Source organism: Stigmatopora argus, chromosome 7, assembly GCF_051989625.1.
Source record: "Stigmatopora argus isolate UIUO_Sarg chromosome 7, RoL_Sarg_1.0, whole genome shotgun sequence".
NCBI lineage: Eukaryota > Metazoa > Chordata > Actinopteri > Syngnathiformes > Syngnathidae > Stigmatopora > Stigmatopora argus.
This window is the reverse complement of record NC_135393.1, coordinates 4,469,210-4,490,022: the sequence shown is the minus strand read 5'-3', so window position 1 is coordinate 4,490,022 and position 20,813 is coordinate 4,469,210. Positions and strand designations below refer to the sequence as shown.

The following is a 20,813-nucleotide window of genomic DNA, read 5'->3' as shown; positions in this document are numbered from 1 at the left end:
CTGTAATCGTTAAACAAGCCACTCCACACATCCACTTTAATATACAAACCCTGTAGTCAGTTGTGTTTTCAAAGTTATTCACTCACACCTCTTTTGATTGGTATCAAAAATGAGATTTTTTCGGTCCTGAAATCTTTCTCCTTCACCCAGGCTCACATACTCCGGCAATGTCCATGGTGTAATCTGGTTAAGATAAGCTTCAAGGAAAAAAAATCTTTCATCTTTAATGTAGTCGAACATACAGGTAGCTTGGCCTATCTTGCATAGTCCCCCATTACCTTCTCGTCTGACCCGACATGGAATTAAAGCTTGAACCGGCAGCGAGAATTCATCACATCTTATCTCAACATCCCAGTTGGAACTTCCAATGTCATTTACCATGTGGCTAGATGAATTCTCTTTCTGTTGGTACTTCAGGGACCTACTCCACATCCAACCCCTTCATGTCTAACCATGGTTCACAAGATCCTAGCACTTTCAACAAAATGGGGTCCAATCATCTTGAACTCAAATTAGAATCTATTTTTTGATTCTCAGAGGTGTTAGGTTCATTAAAAAGTGAGATTGGCAGCACAATAAAGAGGGTCAAGCAACTTGTCATTATCTGCCTGGCTGCCGCACCAGAGCCACAGTCGATATCAAAGTTTTGAACGTTTGAGTTTCTTTCTTTCTCTCTCTTTTTCTTTCTCTCACTTTCTCTGTCTCTTTTTCTCTCTCTGTCCCCTCTCTTTCTGTCTTTCTTTCTCTCTTTTTCTTTTTCTCTCTCTCTTTCTCTCTTTTTCTCTTTGTCTTTCTCTCTTTCTTCTCTCTTTGTCTCTCTCTCTTTTTCTCTCTTTCTCTCTCTGTCCCCTCTCTTTCTCTCTTTCTTTCTCTCTTTTTCTTTTTCTCTCTCTCTTTTTCTCTTTTTCTCTCTTTCTCTCTCTCTCTCTGTCTCTCTTTCTCTCCCTTTCTCGCTCTCTTTCTCTCTCTCTCTCTTTCTCTGTCCCTTGCTCTCACCCTTTCTCTTTCCATTTGTCTCTCCTTTTTTCTTTCTCTGTTTCTTTCTCTTTCTGCTTGTCTGTCTGTCTCTAGCTTTTATGTCTATTTAGACTGCAGCTAAAATTCTATTCATTTGTCCCCCTCTTCAGCTGAGCCACTATCAGGCGTTATACCAGAAGAAGACTGCCAGGAGTCCCCCAGGCTGGGCGTTGCTCAGGGTGAGCCCCTAAAAGGGGATCAGGACCTGCTGACCTGTGGCCAGTGCCAGTCCCGCTTCCCCTTAGCTGACATCCTGCTGTTCATCGAACATAAACGGAGACAGTGCCACGGGGGTCTCTGTATAGACAAACCCCTAGACAGGCCGCCGTCTCCGCCTCTCTCATCACCCCTCTCCACGTCATCCACGCACTCAAGGAACCACCACCCACGCAGGGTACGCAATCCCGTTGAGGTGGCCGTTCAGGTGTCGCCGCAGGACGAGGATTGTTTATCGACATCCTTACAAGGAATAATCCCCAAGCAGGAGAATATCACAGGTAAACACACCACTGTCATGTAAGAGTTAAGCAAGGAGTGTGGGAGTGGAGTTTGGGTGGTATTTAAAGTATCTGCTGTTGCATTTAAGGCCTTTGAACGCCGTTTACATGAGCCCCGAACAAACCTATAGACCAATGATCCCGACAATTATCGCAAGGAACGGAAATGTTTGCAGTGAAAAAAAAAACAGTCGGACAAAGACATAGATTATCTAAAGAAAAAATGGATCACAGATGTGCATAAATCCCGTATCCTCATGTGGTGGTGAAAAATGCATTGCTCTCCCCCCATCTTAATTCCACTGTCTGGTCTCATACTTCTTCAAACATGTGCTTGGAAAAGATCACTACTGTAAGAAATTTACAAATATAATTGCTATTAAAATCCAGATTTTCCAAGAAAATGCATTTTAGTAGAAACACAGCCTGTAATGATCTGCTTATCCCATGATTTGAGTAATTAAGAGCTTGTTAACACTGTGCTGGTTTGGTTTATTGGCAATCCACTGGGACTAAATGGGCCTGTTGTGATAACAAGCATGAGTCTCTTATGACTGGTTTTACATGGTGGGCTGTGATTTGGACCAGCAAAGCTTATTCTGATGTGTAATAATTTACTTAATACCTTGTGCCAGTTTGGCCCGATTGACTAGGCTAGGATAGTTTAATTTGGAGGCAATTCAAGCGAAATGTGCTCTCACCAACGTATGCTGCTACTGTCTTATTTAGGAGTGCTGCTCTGCAGATGGCAAGGATGATTGCAGTTGTTAGCTAGTTAGTCCTTTTCCTATAGAGTGACCACTGTTCATTAGTGTGGCATTTGCAAAACATCTGCCCTTTGTGTGTGTGCGTGCACACACACTTACGAAGCTCACTTGCCTCTTGGCCTTGTCAGCTGCTCAAATATGCTTTTCTTTGCTTATTTCGATCCCCATGCCACATAATTCACATGATGTCTTAGGGTCAGGAGCTCGCATTCTGGGCAGAGATATATTTATAGCCCTCATATATCTGGATGCTGTGTAAGAGACCGCCTGAGTTGATTATTTATTTGGGTCAAGGTTGCATTTGCTGGATAAAATGCCATTTTAACAGAAGAAATATTTTGAGTAAGAACTCAAAACGTATATACAGGCCCTGTATCAGTCGCATGCAGCAAACACCACGTCTCCCATCTTTGTAGCACATTCTCCAAGATTGATGGATACAGACTGGCAGTGCCAGTGCACCACCCCTGACCACATATGGTCGCTGCCGTGTTCTCTCACCCTGCTCATCTAGAGGCTGACACACAGACACGTGGTGTTTCAATGAATCCTCTCCCTATGTAATGGGGAATTCCACTAGATTGCATTCTACTTCATGCATATGCTTAGTGAGCATCTTGCAGCAAACTGATTTCCCAGTGAAGATGATGACTGAACCTGAAGGTTGTGGGGTGACGATAATGCCTGGAAGAGCCAGAACTGGAGCTAAAGCTGTACTTCAATGGGACAGCTGAGGCTGTCTGGGATGTCTCATGGCTGCAGCTGGGGCCATGGTCTGCAGTCTGGAGCCCTGGGCCGTTAGAAGAGGGCAGAGCAGCCTGCGTGCCATCATTTGCATGATAAACAATTTAAGATATGCATAGCGACAACGTAGCTTGTCTCCAGATTATGGATGGCCCAGAAAGAGAGCAGATGACCGTTTCTCACACAAAACATGGAAACTAACCCTCTCTCACTTTATACATTTTAGATTAAAGTGGTACAGTAAGGAAGGTGTATGTTTGTTTACATTTTTTTCATTATAGGAATCCAAATTGGATTTTTATCATGATTGTGTCCTGTTTTTAACAGATTTACAAAGCACAACAGCACATTTGCGTGCATTATAGCATTCCATATATTCTGTATTAAATTTCTTTTTTTACTAATTCTATTTTAGGAGGTTTGAGTAAAAGATATTTTTACGTCCCAACATTAGCATCTTTTGTCTCCTTACCTGTGGGTTAACAGGGCCACAGTAGCAAAATCGAACGCCCACCTCACACTTCCGCCTCCTTCCTCTACTCTTGCTCAATTGAAACCTTGACTTTGAATCAATACTGAGTTAATTACGGCAGCCACCTTGCCCCTCTCTTTTTCCTCTATGGAGCCAAACATTATTGCTTATTGCTCCTGGTAGCTTCAAATGTCTTTCTGCAGCATCTTGCCTATTCAGTGTCCCTATGTTGTGCAAACAAAGGTATTTAGCAGGCACTGAATTGGCACCTTGCCACTTACTTCCAAACCACCCGACCCCCCACTCCCTCCATGTCCTTCACCACCTTACACATATCCTCACTGGGATCCTGTCAGGGAGACGTGGGGGTGAGTAATATTTGCTACGTGTGTGTGTGTGTGTTGGGGGATGGAAAGACTCCTTGATGGTGACATCTTTTTCCTGTGGCCGATGTGCGAGCGTGTGCGCATACGGGTCGCTCCACGAGTTCACATATGGTGCTTTGTTTCGGTGATCAGTTTAATTGATACTGAATAGGCCCAGATGCATGCTATTATAATTACTGAACATCATCTAATATTTTCAGCATACACACACCATTGTCTGCATAAACTGATGGTAATTGCATCCTACAGTTGCACTATGCGCTGATAAAATTGGAGCTATTTTTAGCTGTCAGCTCCAACAATTTTTAATAAAGGTAAACAGCAGGGGCATCGAGAAAGCCAAAATTCTTGGCGAATGTGGGGAAGGAGGGGGTGGTAATTACATGGGGTACAGTGGTGGGGGTTGGGGGGTTGTATTTAAAGTACTTTATTTTGGGGAAAAAATAAGGAAATAATGAGACAAGCGTGTGCAATTTTGGATAAATTCAAATTGGCAGGATGAAATATCTAGTATTTTCAAATTCAGCAAGCTCTGTATTCCAGGAATTTCCTTACAATAAATATTTATTCCTTGTTTTTCTTACGTATTCATACAATATTTTGCGATTGTTTCATTCATAATGGAAATACAGTGGTACCTCTACATACGAGCTTAATTTGTTACGGGACTGAGCTCGTATGTCGATATTCTCGTAACTCGAATGAACGTTTCCCATTGAAATGAACTAAAAACAAACTGCAAAAATGCATAGGACTCCTGCTACACAACAGTTGTAATTCCAGATTAATTTGCCTAAGCAAGGCCAAGTTCTCTGCGCTCACAAATGTTGGTGTTGCATCAAGTTTTAGCGGCTTTGGCTGAATGCAAGAACTGGAGTGTATGTTAACATCTTGAAACTTTTGCATACATTACAAGTGCAGGTTTGTGTACAGGTGCGGTTTTGAGCACTTAAACTGTTTATAGCTTTGTGAGCATGTGTGTGAGGGATGTTTGTTAAAGCTTTTACTACCCTGGGCGTGCAGGCTAAACATGAAAGGGTCTTTGACTTGGCAAGCCTTGCCTGAGGATACCCCTCTATGGACTGTGCCAGCCCAGACTTGGCACAGATCACTACTCCTGAGGGACATGATGGGTCTAAATGGTTATGTGGTGGGAGGGGGGTAGGGAGGGAAGGTGCGGATGTCAAAGGGATGTTTTAGGGTCTTAAGAAGCAGTGGCAGGTGTGTGTGTTGCAGGCAATGGGGAGAGTGTGCTTATGAGTAGGTATGGTACAAAGTGTGTGCGTGAGTGCGTGCACACTGTCCTTAGGGCTGTCGAATTGGGCTTCCTGTATCTCTGTTTGTCTTCTAACAACCTTGGTACCACAGCCTCAGGCCATTCAGGTGGAGACTAGTTGAAGTATGCACCTGTACACAAGCACACAAAAAAGACAACACACATACAGTCATTCTCATACAAATATGCTGCAACACACCTGTTTTATGTACACAAAAAACTGTACTCTCTTTTATTCTCAGGTCTTCATGCACGCACACGCACGCATGAGGTAAACCACTGTGTATGAACCTGTGTTTTGTCAGTAATAAATATGTTGTGGCCTAGGCTGTGTCAGAAAAATATGTTCCTTATTTGAAATCCCCCATTCCCATTGTTATTCCTTACCTTTTTTTCTTTGCAAAATCTTTCCTGCTCATCCTTAACTTAACTCAAATCCAAACTGGGAAACATTATTAGCATGTCTGCATCTTCTAAGTTACACTCAGCAGCTCACTAGCTCTGTGGCCGATTGCTATCAATCCATCTTGTCAACCAAGTGTCAAAAAAAAGTGTACAACAGACACAGCCTTATTTATCCATTGACATGTCACAAAGGATGAAAATGTCTAAGAAAAAGAGTGTCCTGTCTCTGTCCTGTCAATAGCATGGCAGAGAGTCACATCTGAAGGTCGAGGGTCATCTGACAGCGTCAGAGGCCTGTCACACCAGCCGCCAACTTCACCACCTGCAGGTTAATTACTTTATTTTTAGACGTAACAGAAACAGAAGACAAAAAAGTGACTTTCATACAGCTGTACCTCCGGAAGTGGCAGATGTGAGCAAAGAAGGAAATGGAGACATTTTTTTAGTTAGGACAGGAACCAACTTTGAAAGGGGAATTTCATACTGAATATAATGTACTCTTCTATCATTGCTGTGATCATTTGCACTAACGATGAAGAAAGAGAAAGATTATGAATTTTCTCATTGGTATCATATTCTACTTTACCTCAGCATGTCTTTTTGTCTTTGTAATGTAGCTTCAGCCTGGCCTGTGGCACTTTTTGCTTTCACTTCCTCCCAATTGGCCTTATAATTGTTGGGGCCTTTTTTTTTAAATTTACAGTGATGACGCTGTTGAGTTAATGTGAATCCACTGATTCTGGTCACTATCTTTTAAGTCTTTCTTCTTGCACTATCTTCTTTACTTTGCTGGGCTGGGCCTGTCCAACTGTGTGTAAGTTTTTACGTGATAATACAGTATATACTGTAACTATGTGATTGCATTTGAATGAGCGGTTGTGCATACAGCTGTGTCTTACCACTCTTATCACATATAGATATGAGACATTCAGGGCCCCTTGTGTCTTGACCTTACGCTTGTGAAAACTCACAGTCCTCTCTCCAAATGGGAGTGCGAAAGCATCTCGGCAAGCACGCGCAAACAGTCTGCCGGTGAAAGTACGGTATACTAATAGGAGTGGTTTTCCTCTGGGGAGGTTGCCTTCCAAAGCTCATTGCATTATGATGGCTCAAGTAAGCAGTACATTATAAAATTTAATTTAAATATTTTAATTGATGATCACCGGCCCTGCATTAATTCATGAGAAGTCTTTTTCCACCACACAGAACACGTATGCAATCACACACAATCACGCTAAGAAACTGAAAAATATGCTACATTTCCTACAAAACGATGATACTGAACCGTTATTGCACCAAAACACACACTTTACATGCAAACCTAATATGCACACTCCTGTCCCAAGCACACTTTGCACTTGCAGGCTGAATCTCACTGATAACATGCTGGTGCCCTCATTTAAATTTGAAGCGCTTCTTTAATCTTCAAAGGCCTGATTGCTTTATGAATATGCATGGTCTGAGCTGACTCTCAGTTCATTACCTTGTTGTAAATTCTAATGACCATTAGGGCCCTGTGCGGTAATTGCCAATTGTTTTGCATTTTTGATTAGGCCATTAGTGGAGTGCATTCTGAACATGTCTGCCCTACCAGCCTGCCAGGCCGTGACAAGCGGCTGAGAGGAGTTGAAAAGAACAAAAAGGGGACTACATAGGGGACAAACTAGTTTGTCCATGAGTTAGCTACTTAGCAGTAAAGAAACAGGCATGCTTAAGAGGAACATATTTTCAAGCATTGCTCAAAATACAAGTTTTCTTTTAGGCAGTAAACATTGCTGACTTATGAGAGACACGAGACAAGAATTGTTTGCCTGAAAGTACCCTAAATGAGGTTAATCCTGCTGGTTTCCGCAGGACCTGAGTGCAAGAACGTGTACCTGCCTTAGTTTATGTCTGCATATGTAATTGTTGATTGTGTTCGTGGTTTCCCATTTGAATGCATGTACATGCTCAAATTTGCGTGCAAGCGGGTGAGTTAAGCGAGGTTGCTGGTATGCTCGGAGTAGTTAGGAAGTTCTGGTGGTGTATCCCAATGCTCGGCGTGCCTGGGACTTATGAAAGATTGATGCCTCCTAGCACGGCCCTGCTACAACTTGATAACATCTAATGGATAATTTAACGCTCTAAAACCGGCTGGCTGGTCCCTCTCTCTAGCTGGATGGAGCGGACAGCAGCTGCTGGGCTTTTGGGGGGATGCAGCCTGACTGAGTGTCAGAGGGAGACTTGAGGACAAGCAGAAAGGGGGAAAAAGAGAGGGAGCAGAGCAGGAAGAAAGGAAAATGTGTGTCCATGGCGTGACTGGAAGACCCACTTTAGTGCCCAAAGTCAACTTTATAATGTCAAGAGTTGATTTGGCAGCTCTTGTCACAGTTGTTAAGCTATGGAGAAGAAAGCTCCACCTTTTCTTCAACTAAAATACACCCCCAAACCTTGCAGTCATCTGTTCCCTGTACACGTGACCAGAGGTAGGAAAAAGGAAAAGGCTGTAAGTTACATGTTTACTTCTCTGTAGTGACACAATTATGGGGGTAATACATTATAATTCCGTGCCAGATTGCCCTTAAATCTTCATTCATTCAATTCGTTTTAATAATCTCGTCTATGCTTGCACATTGGTTGCACCAATCTTGAGAATGGATGTATGTGCCAATAGGCTGGTGCCATACAACAATGCCATTTGATATCAACGGAATGATCAATACAATAAACGTAAACAAATACAACCTCTATATTGGATCAACTTTTCTCTTAGGCACTTCTTTTTCCTCCGAGTTTTCAGTCCGTGTAAAGTAAAAGTTACTTTGGGGACGTCTCCCTGCCTATAGACTGCATCCTACTACATCCCTGTACAAGATAAGAGGTGTAGAGCTGGAATGAATTAGCCTGCAATCATATATCATATGATCAAAACTTTTTCAATGCACTATTGATTAAGTATTTCTTGTAACATTGTTTCTAGTCATTGATTACCTTCATTCCTTGCCCAGTATTTGACAGTGAACCTATGGCTTCAAAACCAATTCACACAGTGAACATGTAAACAAATAAAGCTGCATTTATCAATAAACTCATGACTGATTCTGTTTTTTGTCGTAGGGGAATACACAAAGAAAAAGCTGCGACAGCAATACGCAACAATTGTGCTGCGGATTGTCCTTGAGCTTTCGCGGCGACAGTAGATCCGTAACGCAAAGACACAAGCTTTCTATTGTGGGCACCAAAGTGGGATGATTTGATTGTGAGAGCTTTTATGAACTGGAACTGTTTTGCTGTGATGAAATCAACACACATCGCACATCATTTTGGGCATGCGCAGTTGTTGTCTACGTCGGCTGGCCTTCTCATATTGTCCAACATTTATATGCATTGTTTTGCATATTATTTAATAAGCTACTCTTAACACATGCGAAAAATACAACAAACATTAAAGTGGAAGCACGCTGCAGTCATTTTGTGGTTGCCACCTCGCATGACTTCCACTGTTGCTGTTTCTAAATTTCCACAGCTTCTTTCAACTGCCTTTTAGATAAAATGTCCACTTATGAAAGCCAATGGCGGGTAGTAGAATAGTTGCTCCTGGGATAATGGTGAATGACTGAATGAATAAAAAACAACAAGAAATGGCTACAGTACTACAGTCTTTAGTGGTTCTATCAGGAGCCTCGTAAACACAAACAGAAAACCCTTCATTTTAATTGTGATTGTGTTTTATACGATTGCAAGGTAGGCCTATAGTGATAAAGAAAACACATTTCTGCATATTACTTTTCTTTAATCCTCATTTTATGCACTTACACTAACACTCTTAGTGCCAAGCAAGACAAAGGTAGCGCTGTATTTACAACTCGTGCACAAATAACAATTTGAGTGTCCCTAATGTTTATTTGTGCAGTTAGATTAACGTGGCTCCCAATGCAGGTTAAGTGGAAGTTTTGTATTCAAGTACTAATAATTCTCAATTTCTGTCCTTCCAAACAAAAATTCTCTGTTAGGAGTATTGAAAATCAATGTCGGTTGTCTGCACCGACAAACCTGAGCTGAGGAGGATGTCGTGGAGAAAGTGTGTGTTTGCTGTCATGTTGTAAAACTGTACTGCCCCTACTGCATGGCATGAAATGCAGGCAAATCTGTAATCTGTTGACGTGGTCGGCATCTCTCCATGTAGATGGCCCCCATAATCTCTGTATCTCCCCGGTTCTCTCAGGTCTTCAGTCAGTCTCTTATTCCCAGACTATTAAACCACTGACAGTTTGGTTAATCGCCCCACAGTTGGACTTAAAGGAGAATCGAAAAGTATTCAGCACTCTTTTTTTTTTTTAGGTGTGGAGAGAAAAAGCCAGGTGTATATACAGTTTTTGCAGTATGGTGTGTCTCCGTCTCATTTTATTCTTGTTTTAACAGCTTTGAGGATGCACAAGGTTAAGTTATGTCTTTTCTCGACCAGAAAAAAAAGAGTGTCAGGGGCCATATTTTTAAAGCCTAGCAAAAGGAATTGTAGGAATAAGTCTGGGTGGCTCTTCCATGCCCATCTGCAAGTGCCTACTGTATGTTCACACAGTATGAGAGGAAGGAAGCAGAGCCTGTTTTAAGGCATTTCATGAAGACAGCAAGATAGATGGCTTTGTTAAAGGGTCCCAGGGTGTCCCCTGAACTTGAAGCACTGTGTTTATCTTGAATAGGAGACGCAGAGAGTATTGGGGGTGGTGGTGGGGGTCGGGGCAGTGAGCAGGAGGAGAAAGGGAATGATATAGCTTTCAGGGGAAGAGAGAGAAAAGGAGGGGAGAAGGAGGGTGAGTTAGGGTCTGTATCTGGGCAGGCCTAGTTGGGGGTTGGGAAGGTTAAGGGGGGTCGTGTGCAGGCATGGCTGTTGGTGGATAGAAAGGGGGGAGGGGGCATCTCTCCTCGTAGCTGTCCATTAACAGATGAACTTGGCAATGGTCCAGGCCTCAAAGGTCTTGGGAGACAGGCATGCACAAATTCACTTGTTCACATACACATCGATGCACACTTTCCTGGTACCTGCTGACTGCGGCTGGAATGCCACCAGATTTCTTTTTTTTTCCAGAGGCGTAAAAGGACACATTCTCTGGTTTACCTATGTCAGGACCAGTTCAGACTAGTTGGACTGCTAGCTCGAAAGCAGGCAGACAGACAGGTCTGCTGGTCACCTGGCAGTTCTCCCTATATCCTGCACTTGTCATTTTGTTCTGTTCTTACTCTCAGAATTAGGGGAAATGGAAACACACTACCAACAATCTGAGGGTGCAGGACAATGCAGAATTGAAGATGACAGAAGTCAGGGAGAGTGAGGAAAAGTGAGAGGACAAGACAATCAAAAACAGGGCATTAGGGGAAAAGTGTTTACTTGTTGGTGATGTGCGCCTCTTGACAGGGCAACAAAACCACATTTACTATCTTGTACTGAAACCATTGCAGCAAACACAGAAATAAAACCTGTGTGAAGGGGTTAGGAATCATAATAGAGAATCCTTATTGAGGGAATATTTAATTGTAAGGTAATGTTTTATTTACAGTTTCTTCCCCGATTCCTTGTTTGCCTATTCATGTCTCTGTTTGTGCATGCCATACAATATAGATGTAGTTCCACTCCTAATTACAACTCGGATGTGTCCCTTGAGTTTCGAGTGTGAGCTGTTTACCATCCACTTCAAATGCTTTCATCTCACTCTTAGGACAAACTTGACCTTCAGATGTCATATTACTAAGACTTTACACATCATGAGCGTCCATTAGAATTCAAGAAGTCGTAAACCAGTTGGTTTGGTTGGTCAAAGTTTAATTTATGTCAGTATTGAAGCTCAATCTTTTAGTATGTGCGATTACTTCGCTGTTATGTACACTGAGTGATTAATTAAATCCATATGCTATAATCATCGTTACATTTACATCTTTAAGAGAGCCCAATAAAAGATCATTTTAATAATATGCTTTTTTTTAACCGGTGTTAAACACTGCAAAAAATGAACCAAAAGCAGTGATTTTAAAAATAATGTTACAGTCAGTATAGTAACGTCCATTGAATGCATCTGACATTGGTGAGAATGGCTAAATGAGGAGGGTTTTTTTTCTTGTCTTTTCAGATCAAGGACAACATTCCTCAGTCCGTTATTCAACATTCCCAGAGGGATTGAAATTTGTTGTCATATTTGTTTACATGCAATGACTATCAAAAGATTGGAGCATTTGAAAAAAAAGAAAAAAATATTAAAGGGGTCAACCTGAAAATGTTAACTCTTATCTCACGACAGTCTAATTGTGTGTCAAGATGTTTACCTGCCGTGTGTATCTAAATCGAATCAGATGCTCAAGGGAGCATTGTCGTGTTCGTAGCATGCGAGCACCTCCTGCTTTCAGAGGATTGCGAGTCCAAAGGCTGTTAGTGGGTGTCAAAAGCCACTGTTGACGAATGGACGGAGCTTTTATGAATTCCGCACATGCATGCTGGAGGGCAAACATTGATAATGTATGTTTGCGTGTCTGTGCGCATGTGTTTATGTGTTCCCATGGAAGTGCATGCAATCTCATTTGCATGTATTCACATACGCTCACATGATTTTGTCAAGGTTCTCCCTTTTATGCCACTCTTGTTCGCTCTTTTTCTTGCAGCCTTACAGTTCTTGCTCTACCTCTCAAAAACCTGTGCTCTCCAAAATGCTCGACCGAATCCAACTACATTTCTTGCTTCTGTGTGCTAGGCTGTTTTCTTTTCATTTTTAGAATGCCCGCCTGTAAATTTGCATATGTATATGTGCAGATTGTATGAGAAGTGCTCTCACACTTAACGCAGTTGGATAGAGTGGGTGATGGGGGATGTCGTAAGGCCAGCATGTATAGTTTATGTGTGTGTATTGATGGGGGGTTGTGTTGGCACTTTTAGACCCCTCTCCAGCTTCTCCCAGACAAAGCCGGCCACCACTCCCAGATGGTAGTCTGCTCTCTTCGGCCATGTGTCTGGTGTGTGTGAGAGCGTGTGTTTCTAGACAGGGACAGCTACAAAGATAGAGCGGGAGGAAGAAGTTTCCAACTGAGAATGTGTGGAAAAGTGAAATACTGATACACAGAAAAAGAGAGAGAGAGAGAGAGAGAGAGAGAGAGAGAGAGAGAGAGAGAGAGAGAGAGAGAGAGAGAGTAGTTTAGGACTTGGTTGTACTTACAGATTGGTTTGCATATCGTGAGTAAGAGCAACCCAGTGTGTTTCGCTGTGTTGTTTGTGCCTTGTTCCAAATGCATTAGGATACATAATGCAAGACAGAGGAACAAAGAAAGGGAAAAGGGTAGAAAATGGTGAAAATAGAGAGCTAGACTAAGAGACAGTCAAGAAACTGAGTTTGTTTGTTGAGCGATAGTAGGCAATGGAAATTGTTTGTCTTTGTGCTCATATATATCCAACTAATGGGGCCATCATAAAAAGAGTGATTCTCACGTCAGGATTATGCCTGCTGGATATTTTGAAAAGAAATGGGGGCGATGGGAAAGTGTGATTATACAAAATGGTTATTGTATATATATTCAGCGTTGGGCTGCGTTATTAACGTTTTTCCTGAATCAATATGTAGTTATTCACAGTAATTTGGTCATTCATTTTTACTGGGAAGAATCTTTTAGATGAGTGGTAAAAAGTCTTCTTAGAGGGTTATGGTTGAAAATAAAAGCCTTAAACCCACATCTATAGACTGTAATTCCCCTGAATATAAAAGTAGAAACAGGCGGAGTTAAGAAGAGGCTATCTGTTGGACAGACACCAACTACTCTGACCTTGATGTTTGTTTTTCTTGTATCCACAGACATAAACATGGCTCACGCTTTCAGAAACATCAAAAATGAAGCTATCCTCTAGTATGTCTAATTTCTCGCTCTTTGATGAATACTACATACATATTTGGGATATTTAATGAATCTTCATAAATATAAGTTTCCTGCAAACGTCTTACTAACACTTCTCTTTTGGTCTGTTATACTGGTTCCCTTCCTTCTTAAAACCGAAGAACCTCATTTTTAATGAAACTAAACTCTTGTATGACATCACTTTAATCCATAGGCGAACAAGTTAGACACAAAAAGCAAAAAAATTAAACTGTCAGAATAAAGAGCCAAACCATGCAGTAACCTGCCTAAACTGACAGACACACACAAAAACACACAAATAAAATCATATTATTCATCATAACACTTTATTCCCCTTACTTCTTATTTGTTTTTAATGGGCCCTGATGAATTTAAGTGTGTTTTAAGAGAGAATAAAAATAAGAGAAACATGAAACGAGGCAAATATATGATAAGAAGCAAAGAGCCACATTCGTTTTGGTCGGGAGACGCGTGTTCGCCACCCCTGCCATAGGTCATAGTGTCATGATGATGCTTCAGTTATATCTTTATTGAGGCAAACCTTTCTCTGCCAATAAGCAGTCTGGCAGGCAGTGGTATTCATGCAGTACATGCCCTGTTCTCCCCAGGCTCTGGTAGTGCTATGGTCTGCCAAGTTGCAAGCCCAGATTGCCTGTAATAAGCCTGCCATCCCCTTCTCATCATCTGTCAGCACTTTGGATTCAGCTGCATGGTCCAAAGAAAGCGACAGTTCTTCAATTAAAAAGGTTAATTTGCCCTTGCCCGTCTTTCTCCCACCAATGATTTGTAATGTCTTCACTAGCACTCTTTGAAGCCCTCCCTACATTGCATCTTTGAATGTTTTCTTAAATTAGTAGAATTACACTATAGTGGACCCTCATGATACGAACACCTCAACTTTTTTACTTTCAAGATATGAGCATCAACAGGAGAGAAAATGAGCAAAATTTCAGGAAAACCTGTCTCTCGCTTGATGTGTCCGACTGCCTCGGCATCCCGTCAGGTGGCACGAGAGCTCACTCTTTCATCGTGTCTCCCCAAGTGCTCCGGTGTCTCGCTAGCTGACATACGAGCATCTCGCATCAACACAACACATTGGCCCACATCTGGCTTATCCTCGGTGATAGAATTTTATATCAAAGTGCATCTGACTAATTTCTGCTTACAAGTGAACATTATCCAGGACACCAGTTAATTTTGACCAAAATGTTGTTTTGTTCATATTATGCTATGATTCATTTTAACATTTCATTATACAGCAATGCCTCGAATATCGCGGGTAATGTGGACCAGGCAAGGCTGCGGTAATCGAAAAACCACGAAGTAGGGTCACCCCTGTTAAAAAAAAAAATCTTGCTGAGTCCTAGTAGCAAGATTGGCTTATGAGTTTCTGTGTGGATTTTCATTTTTATGAACTTAAAAAAAAATATTTTGTTTTCTTCAGTGCTCAGTCCTAGTAGCAAGCGGAAGACAGGGGAGTTGCTTCCGCTTGCAAGTTTCAGCGTGGATTGTCACATTTTATGAACTTTAAAAAAAATTCCCCTGAAAAAAATTGGTGATATAGTGAAGCCTCGAACGTTGAACCGCGAAATGGTGAGGGATTACTGTATACCGTATTTTCACACCTATAGGACGCAGGGCATGAAAGGCCGCCATATTTTTTTTTTCAATAGAAAAGGCACTTTGTTTCAAAGGATGTTCTGCAATGTTTGTGCTAGCATGACACACACGTTACCATGTATACTAGTGTATGTTTTAAAAGGGCACCGGGAGCAAAACTGAGTTTGATTTTATTTTATTGACGTAACGTGTACTCGCAAAGTATAATTCAAAGTATTCAAACATCTACAAATCTGTCAATGTCCTGAACTTCTTTATCGGACATAAAGAGTTTAGCCAAGTGGGCGAGTTCGCCAACAATGCTGGGTTACATCTCATTGCCAGGGTCAGAGTTGTCGCCGTGGAGTTTTTGTAATAGAGATTCCAGCTTTGATGAAAGCTCAAACTACAGTACTCGCCGGCACTTTGGCCCAGGCATCGACAATCGTGCGACGCTTGGGGCAGTTTATAATTTTCAATGTACTAGCCCAGGGGTCTGCAAACCGGTCCTCAACCAACCGATCCAAGACAAACACCTTAATCAGTGAGGTTTCTGCTGAAACAAGAAGCACCTGACTGTAACCCACTGATTGCACCTTTAAAGGTTTTTTTGCAAAGATACATTTGAAAGAGGGCAGTTTGTGCCACTGTGGGTTTGATCAGCCCCAACTCCATTGGCACCAACCACTGGTCACCCTTAACATCCCATTTAAAAGCAACGTGGTATGGGCGCACTGATGGTAATGATTAAAGACATTTATTTCATACCTGTCATTTTAGACGTTTTTGATCATTTTAAATAGTGTATGCCGCATAACAACTTTTGTACGGGATTTTTTAAAGTATGTTTTTTGTAAAACCTCGTTTTCCCATTTCGGCTCTAATCCGGGTCGTCTCGGTCATTGGTAGCAGACGAAAACGTAATCATCGACTGGTATTATTGTCATGCTTTAAGCATGATCTGCGCACGGCCATTCTCCTTTCACCCCTCCGCCTTTTCACTATAGAAATATAGTGCGTCAGCAAGCAATGTGCCCAGACAGTCCAGTCCTTGAATTTAGTGCATACTGATTGGCGACCCCGTCCATGTTGGAGAAAATTTTAGTCTTTTAGTCTCTTTTAGTCTCTTTTTTAGTCTATGTGCCGCCTTGCATTTGTCCGTTTTTTTATCGCTTAATAAGGGGAATTGCAATGATTAATAAGAGGAGCAATTGGCCGAGGTTGACACGTATGTTATTTGCTTTAGTGTGGGAAGTCAAAGTATGTTAAGTATGAAAAATCCTAATCAGACCTCCACCAGTAGTTTTCTAGGGGAGCTCAAAAATATGTACTGTGAAGTGGACACTGGGAGATTACATTCCACGCCAGAACGCTTGTTTCTGTTTGGCCATTATCTTCCGACATGACTTTTGCAATGTGCAATGGTACAACTAGAGCTACGCCAACCAATGAGCTGAGATGCAAGAAAAATGTCTGAACGTCAGTTTCTCCTGCTACCGCTGCTAAATCCTGTGGACTCTTCTACTCCTTTGGTCCACAGTTCTGCAATCCCATGCATCCCCATGCATTTCTTGCTCATCTTCCTTCCTCTTTCATTGAACTGCCGCAGTGGCATTAGAAGGCAAAATGTCCTCATCTCCTCCTACCCCCACTTTTTATCTGAATAAAATGTATGTGGTCTCTTTGTGAATATAAAGCCCAGGAAGGAAGCTTCCCCTAATCGCCGCCTGTGCTGCTGCTTTCCGTCTGTTACCACTGCTGACATAACTCACACTCAGTGTCAGGTTAGCAGAGGCAGCAAAATTGCATTCATATTTACTTGAAGGCATCTCAGCATTTAATGTCAGGATATTGAGTAGTCATTTTGGTGAAGGAATATCTGTATCTGCTGTATATTTTTCTTTACAACTCCATTTCATTTTATTAAATCCATACACTTGTGAAGAACATAATGTCATGGCTCTCTTGAGTTTCCAGTTATTTCTACAACTCAGATTTTTCTCTGATAGAGTGATTGGAACAGATACTTCTTTGTCACAAAAACATTCATGAAGTTTGGTTCTTTTATGACTTTATTATGGGTGAACAGAAAAAAGTGATCAAATCTGCTGGGTCAAAAATATACATACTGCAGCGCTAATATTTGGTAACATGTCCCTTGGCCGTTTTCACTTCAATTAGGTGCTTTTGGTAGCCATCCACAAGCTTCTGGCAAGCTTCTGGTTAAATCTTTGACCACTCCTCTTGACAGAATTGGTGCAGTTCAGTTAAATTTGATGGCTTTCTGACATGGACTTGTTTCTTCAGCATTGTCCACAAGTTCTCAATGGGGTTTAAGTCAGGAATTTGGGAAGGCCATTCGAAAATTGTAGCCTGATTTAGCCATTCCATTACAACTTTTGATGTGTGTTTGGGGTCATTGTCCTGTTGGAACACATAACTGCGTCCAAGACCCAATCTTTGGGCTGATGACTTTAGGTTATCTTGAAGAATTTGAAGGTAATCCTCCTTCCTTATCCCATTTACTCTCTGTAAAGCACTAGTTCCATTGGCAGCAAACAGCCCCAGAGCATAATACAACCACCACCGTATAGCCAGAAACCAGAATTGATATTGGGTATAAAAATGTAATTGGATCAATAACAAATTGCCATGGTAGAACTTTTTCAGACAATACTTTGTGCTCATAATAAATCAAGTGTTGATTTAATAAAATATTCATTCAATTTCTGAAACACCTTTCTTCACAAGGCTCAATTGGTGACCAACCAATCCCAACGCATAGACTGATAACCATTCATGCTCACACTCATACCGAGCCATCCATGTTTTGGAATTGGGATTAAACTGTAGTAACTGGAGGAAACCTACACAACAGCACACAAGGAGGACCCATCTGGGATTAAACCATCGATCCCAAAACTGTGAAGCCTAAACACTAATCACTCAACCATCAGGCTGCTAAAATACTCAATAAAAATTTATTAATAAGATTAGTAAAGAAGTAAGTCCAATCACAAGCCCAACTGATTTTGATTTGTCAAACTCAAATACCTGGGCGGCCCGGTGGAACAAGTGGTTAGTGCGTCACAGCTCTGGGGTCCTGGGTTCAAATCCAGGGCATGTCCATCTGTGGGGAGTTTGCATGTTCTCCCCTGTGTGGGTTTCCCACGGGTACTCGGGTTTCCTCCCACATTCCAAAAGGTTGGCTGATTAGGCACTCTAAATTGCCCCTAGGTATGGGTGTGAATGTGTATGGTTGTCCGTCTCCTTGTGCCCTGCGATCGACTGGCCACCGATTCAGGGTGTCCCCCGCCCCTGGCCCGGAGACAGCTGGGATTGGCTCCAGCACCCCCTGCTACTCTGATGAGAATAAAGCGATTAAGAAAATGAGATGAGAACTCAAATACCTATCAAACAAAGCCCGCAACACACATGTTGTAAGTTAGTATTAAATTACCACATGTACATGACATTATTTGATATTAATTTCTGACATAAAATGTTTTCACGTTAATAAATAAACAGTAGCAGATGTGTCATTATTTGGTGTTATCTTCAATAGCATAGTAAATGAAATTGGTTCAGTCTTGGTTGTTTTGATGATTAACATAATCTAATGATTTGGAAAGATGAACAGAAGGTGGAGATAATAAAGGGGGTAAAAGAAGGAAATAAGTGAGACTTTGTTTATTAGGGACTTGCCTTGGACACTTTCCCATGCATGGGCAGCACAGACAAGCCCTCTCTCGTTACACAAAATGTCTGCCTGTTTGGCCACGCCGAGGGATATTAGCGTTATTTTGCCTTATTGTGCTTTTAGGCACCCTTGTTTGAATGCCTGGCAGACACTTGAGTTTCTTCAGCCGATTAGAGGACATTTTAGCAGCTTTTTCTTGGGGCCAGGCCATAAAAGCACACAAAGGGAGCAGCTGCCGCTAATGTAATCTACAATAGGCTGCTGCAATGTAAAGCTGTCCAGTACTCTTTTGTTTTGCCTTTTTAAATGCCATTCTTGACACCCTCTAACATTCATTTATCTTCAAATTTGAATTCCTTTCCAAAACATCGTGCTGATGAAAACTGGTGACAATAATAAAGGCCATATGTTCTGAGGCAAAACGTTTATTTTTATATATGGATTGCCTCGGCGACCCGGCGGACGAGTGGTTAGCATTTCAGCCTCACAATTCTGGGGTCGAGAGTTCGATTCCAGGTCAGTCCTCACTGTGTGGAGTTTGCTTGTTCTCCCCAGAGTTGCCTTGGTTTCTCTCTGGGTACTCCAGTTTCCTCCCACATCCCAAACACGTGCAGGGTAGGCTGGTTAAATACTCTAAATAGCCCCTACATATTAGTGTGAGTGTGAATGGTTGTTCGTCTCCTTGTGCCTTGCGATTGGCTGGCCACTGATTCAGGGCGTGCTACGCCTGGTGCCTGTAGTTAGCTTGGATAGGCTCCAGCACCCCACTGACCCTTGTGAGGATAAGCGGTTCAGAAAATGAATGCCCCAGCAGTGTCAAAGGTAAAAGATGATACGTTTTGGGTCAGCTTTAAAATTTGTCCTGGCACTTTCCTACTTTTCTGTGTTCCTCCACAGTCTCAGCTTTGACATGTATAGAAGGAGCATATAGTATCTTCCGAGTGTGACCTTGCACTACTCAGTAAATTTCTCAGCATGCAATTCAAGCTGCCCACTGACTGGGGTAGACATATCGGTGGCCCTTGTGCCATTCAGGGGTTGTCAGCTTCTTTCAAAGTGACAGAGTGGATCTCAAGAACCTGAGTTCACTTTAGAAGAGATGTAGTTACATTGCTGTCAAATCTGTCATTGGAGAATGGAGAGAGAAAAGGTAGAGGTGTACAAAAGTGACTGATATTGATCCATAATAAATAAATAAAATGACATTTCGCTGGTGTTCAGTTTTGAAGAAATATTTAATAAAATACCGCAACTTTACTGTGTAATGTGATCTGCAATATACCCAGGTCGTGACTTTTGGAATAGAGAAGTGTACTTTACTGGGGTGGCCACATTCAGACTAGAGGGAAATGTAGTGGTACTTACGTCAGTTACCTGAGAAAGTTCCAGATATTTGACTAGGTCGCGAAAGAGTAAATTTCCATGTAATGGCCAAGTCAACCCATTCATTCTTTCATTCATTTTCTGAACCGTTTTATCCTCATTAGGGTCGCGGGGTATGCCCAGCTGACTCCGGGTCAGAGGCGGGGGACACCCATTAGAGTGTCCAATCAGCCTACCATGCATGTCTTTGGAATGTGGGACCAAACCAGAGTGCCGAGTCAACTCACGAGTAAATTCAGACATTATCACAACTTGGGTAAATTACTAATGTTAAAAAGCTTTACAATTTCTCAAAGTATGAAACAATCCATTGTGTGATGTTGGCTGACTTGTATCTGTTTGTCCCATTAAGATCATTTATATTTGGAATATTTTGCCTGGAGCCATCATAAAAATGTTTATGCTGCAGTCACTGTTTGAAACAAAATTATTTTGATTATGAATTGTTATACAATTATAAGCAGTAAGATTCACATTCAAATTCTGATGTAACACAGAACATTCAAAATTTTACAAATCAAATCAGTCTAAAAAAAGCTATTTATTATGCTCATATTTCTATTTATTTTCAATCAGAACTTCTTGAAATATTCTCAGTTCCCATCATGGCCACTCGAGATTATCTCCTATCACGGCACAGAATCACTTACTCACTCAGGTCTATTCTGCGAAAAATGCGAATGCACTTGCGTCACATGAAG

At 41.7% G+C, this 20,813-nt stretch overlaps 1 protein-coding gene across 1 annotated transcript in view; it reads left to right on the top strand.

The window, feature by feature from the left end:
* LOC144077830 (BCL11 transcription factor A-like) overlaps positions 1–20,813 on the top strand; it is a 41,790-nt gene that overhangs the window by 2,068 nt on the left and 18,909 nt on the right. The window contains exon 2 of the mRNA XM_077605849.1: positions 1,128–1,514. Coding sequence (XP_077461975.1) covers positions 1,128–1,514 — 387 coding nt within the window. The remainder of the gene's footprint in view (positions 1–1,127; positions 1,515–20,813) is intronic.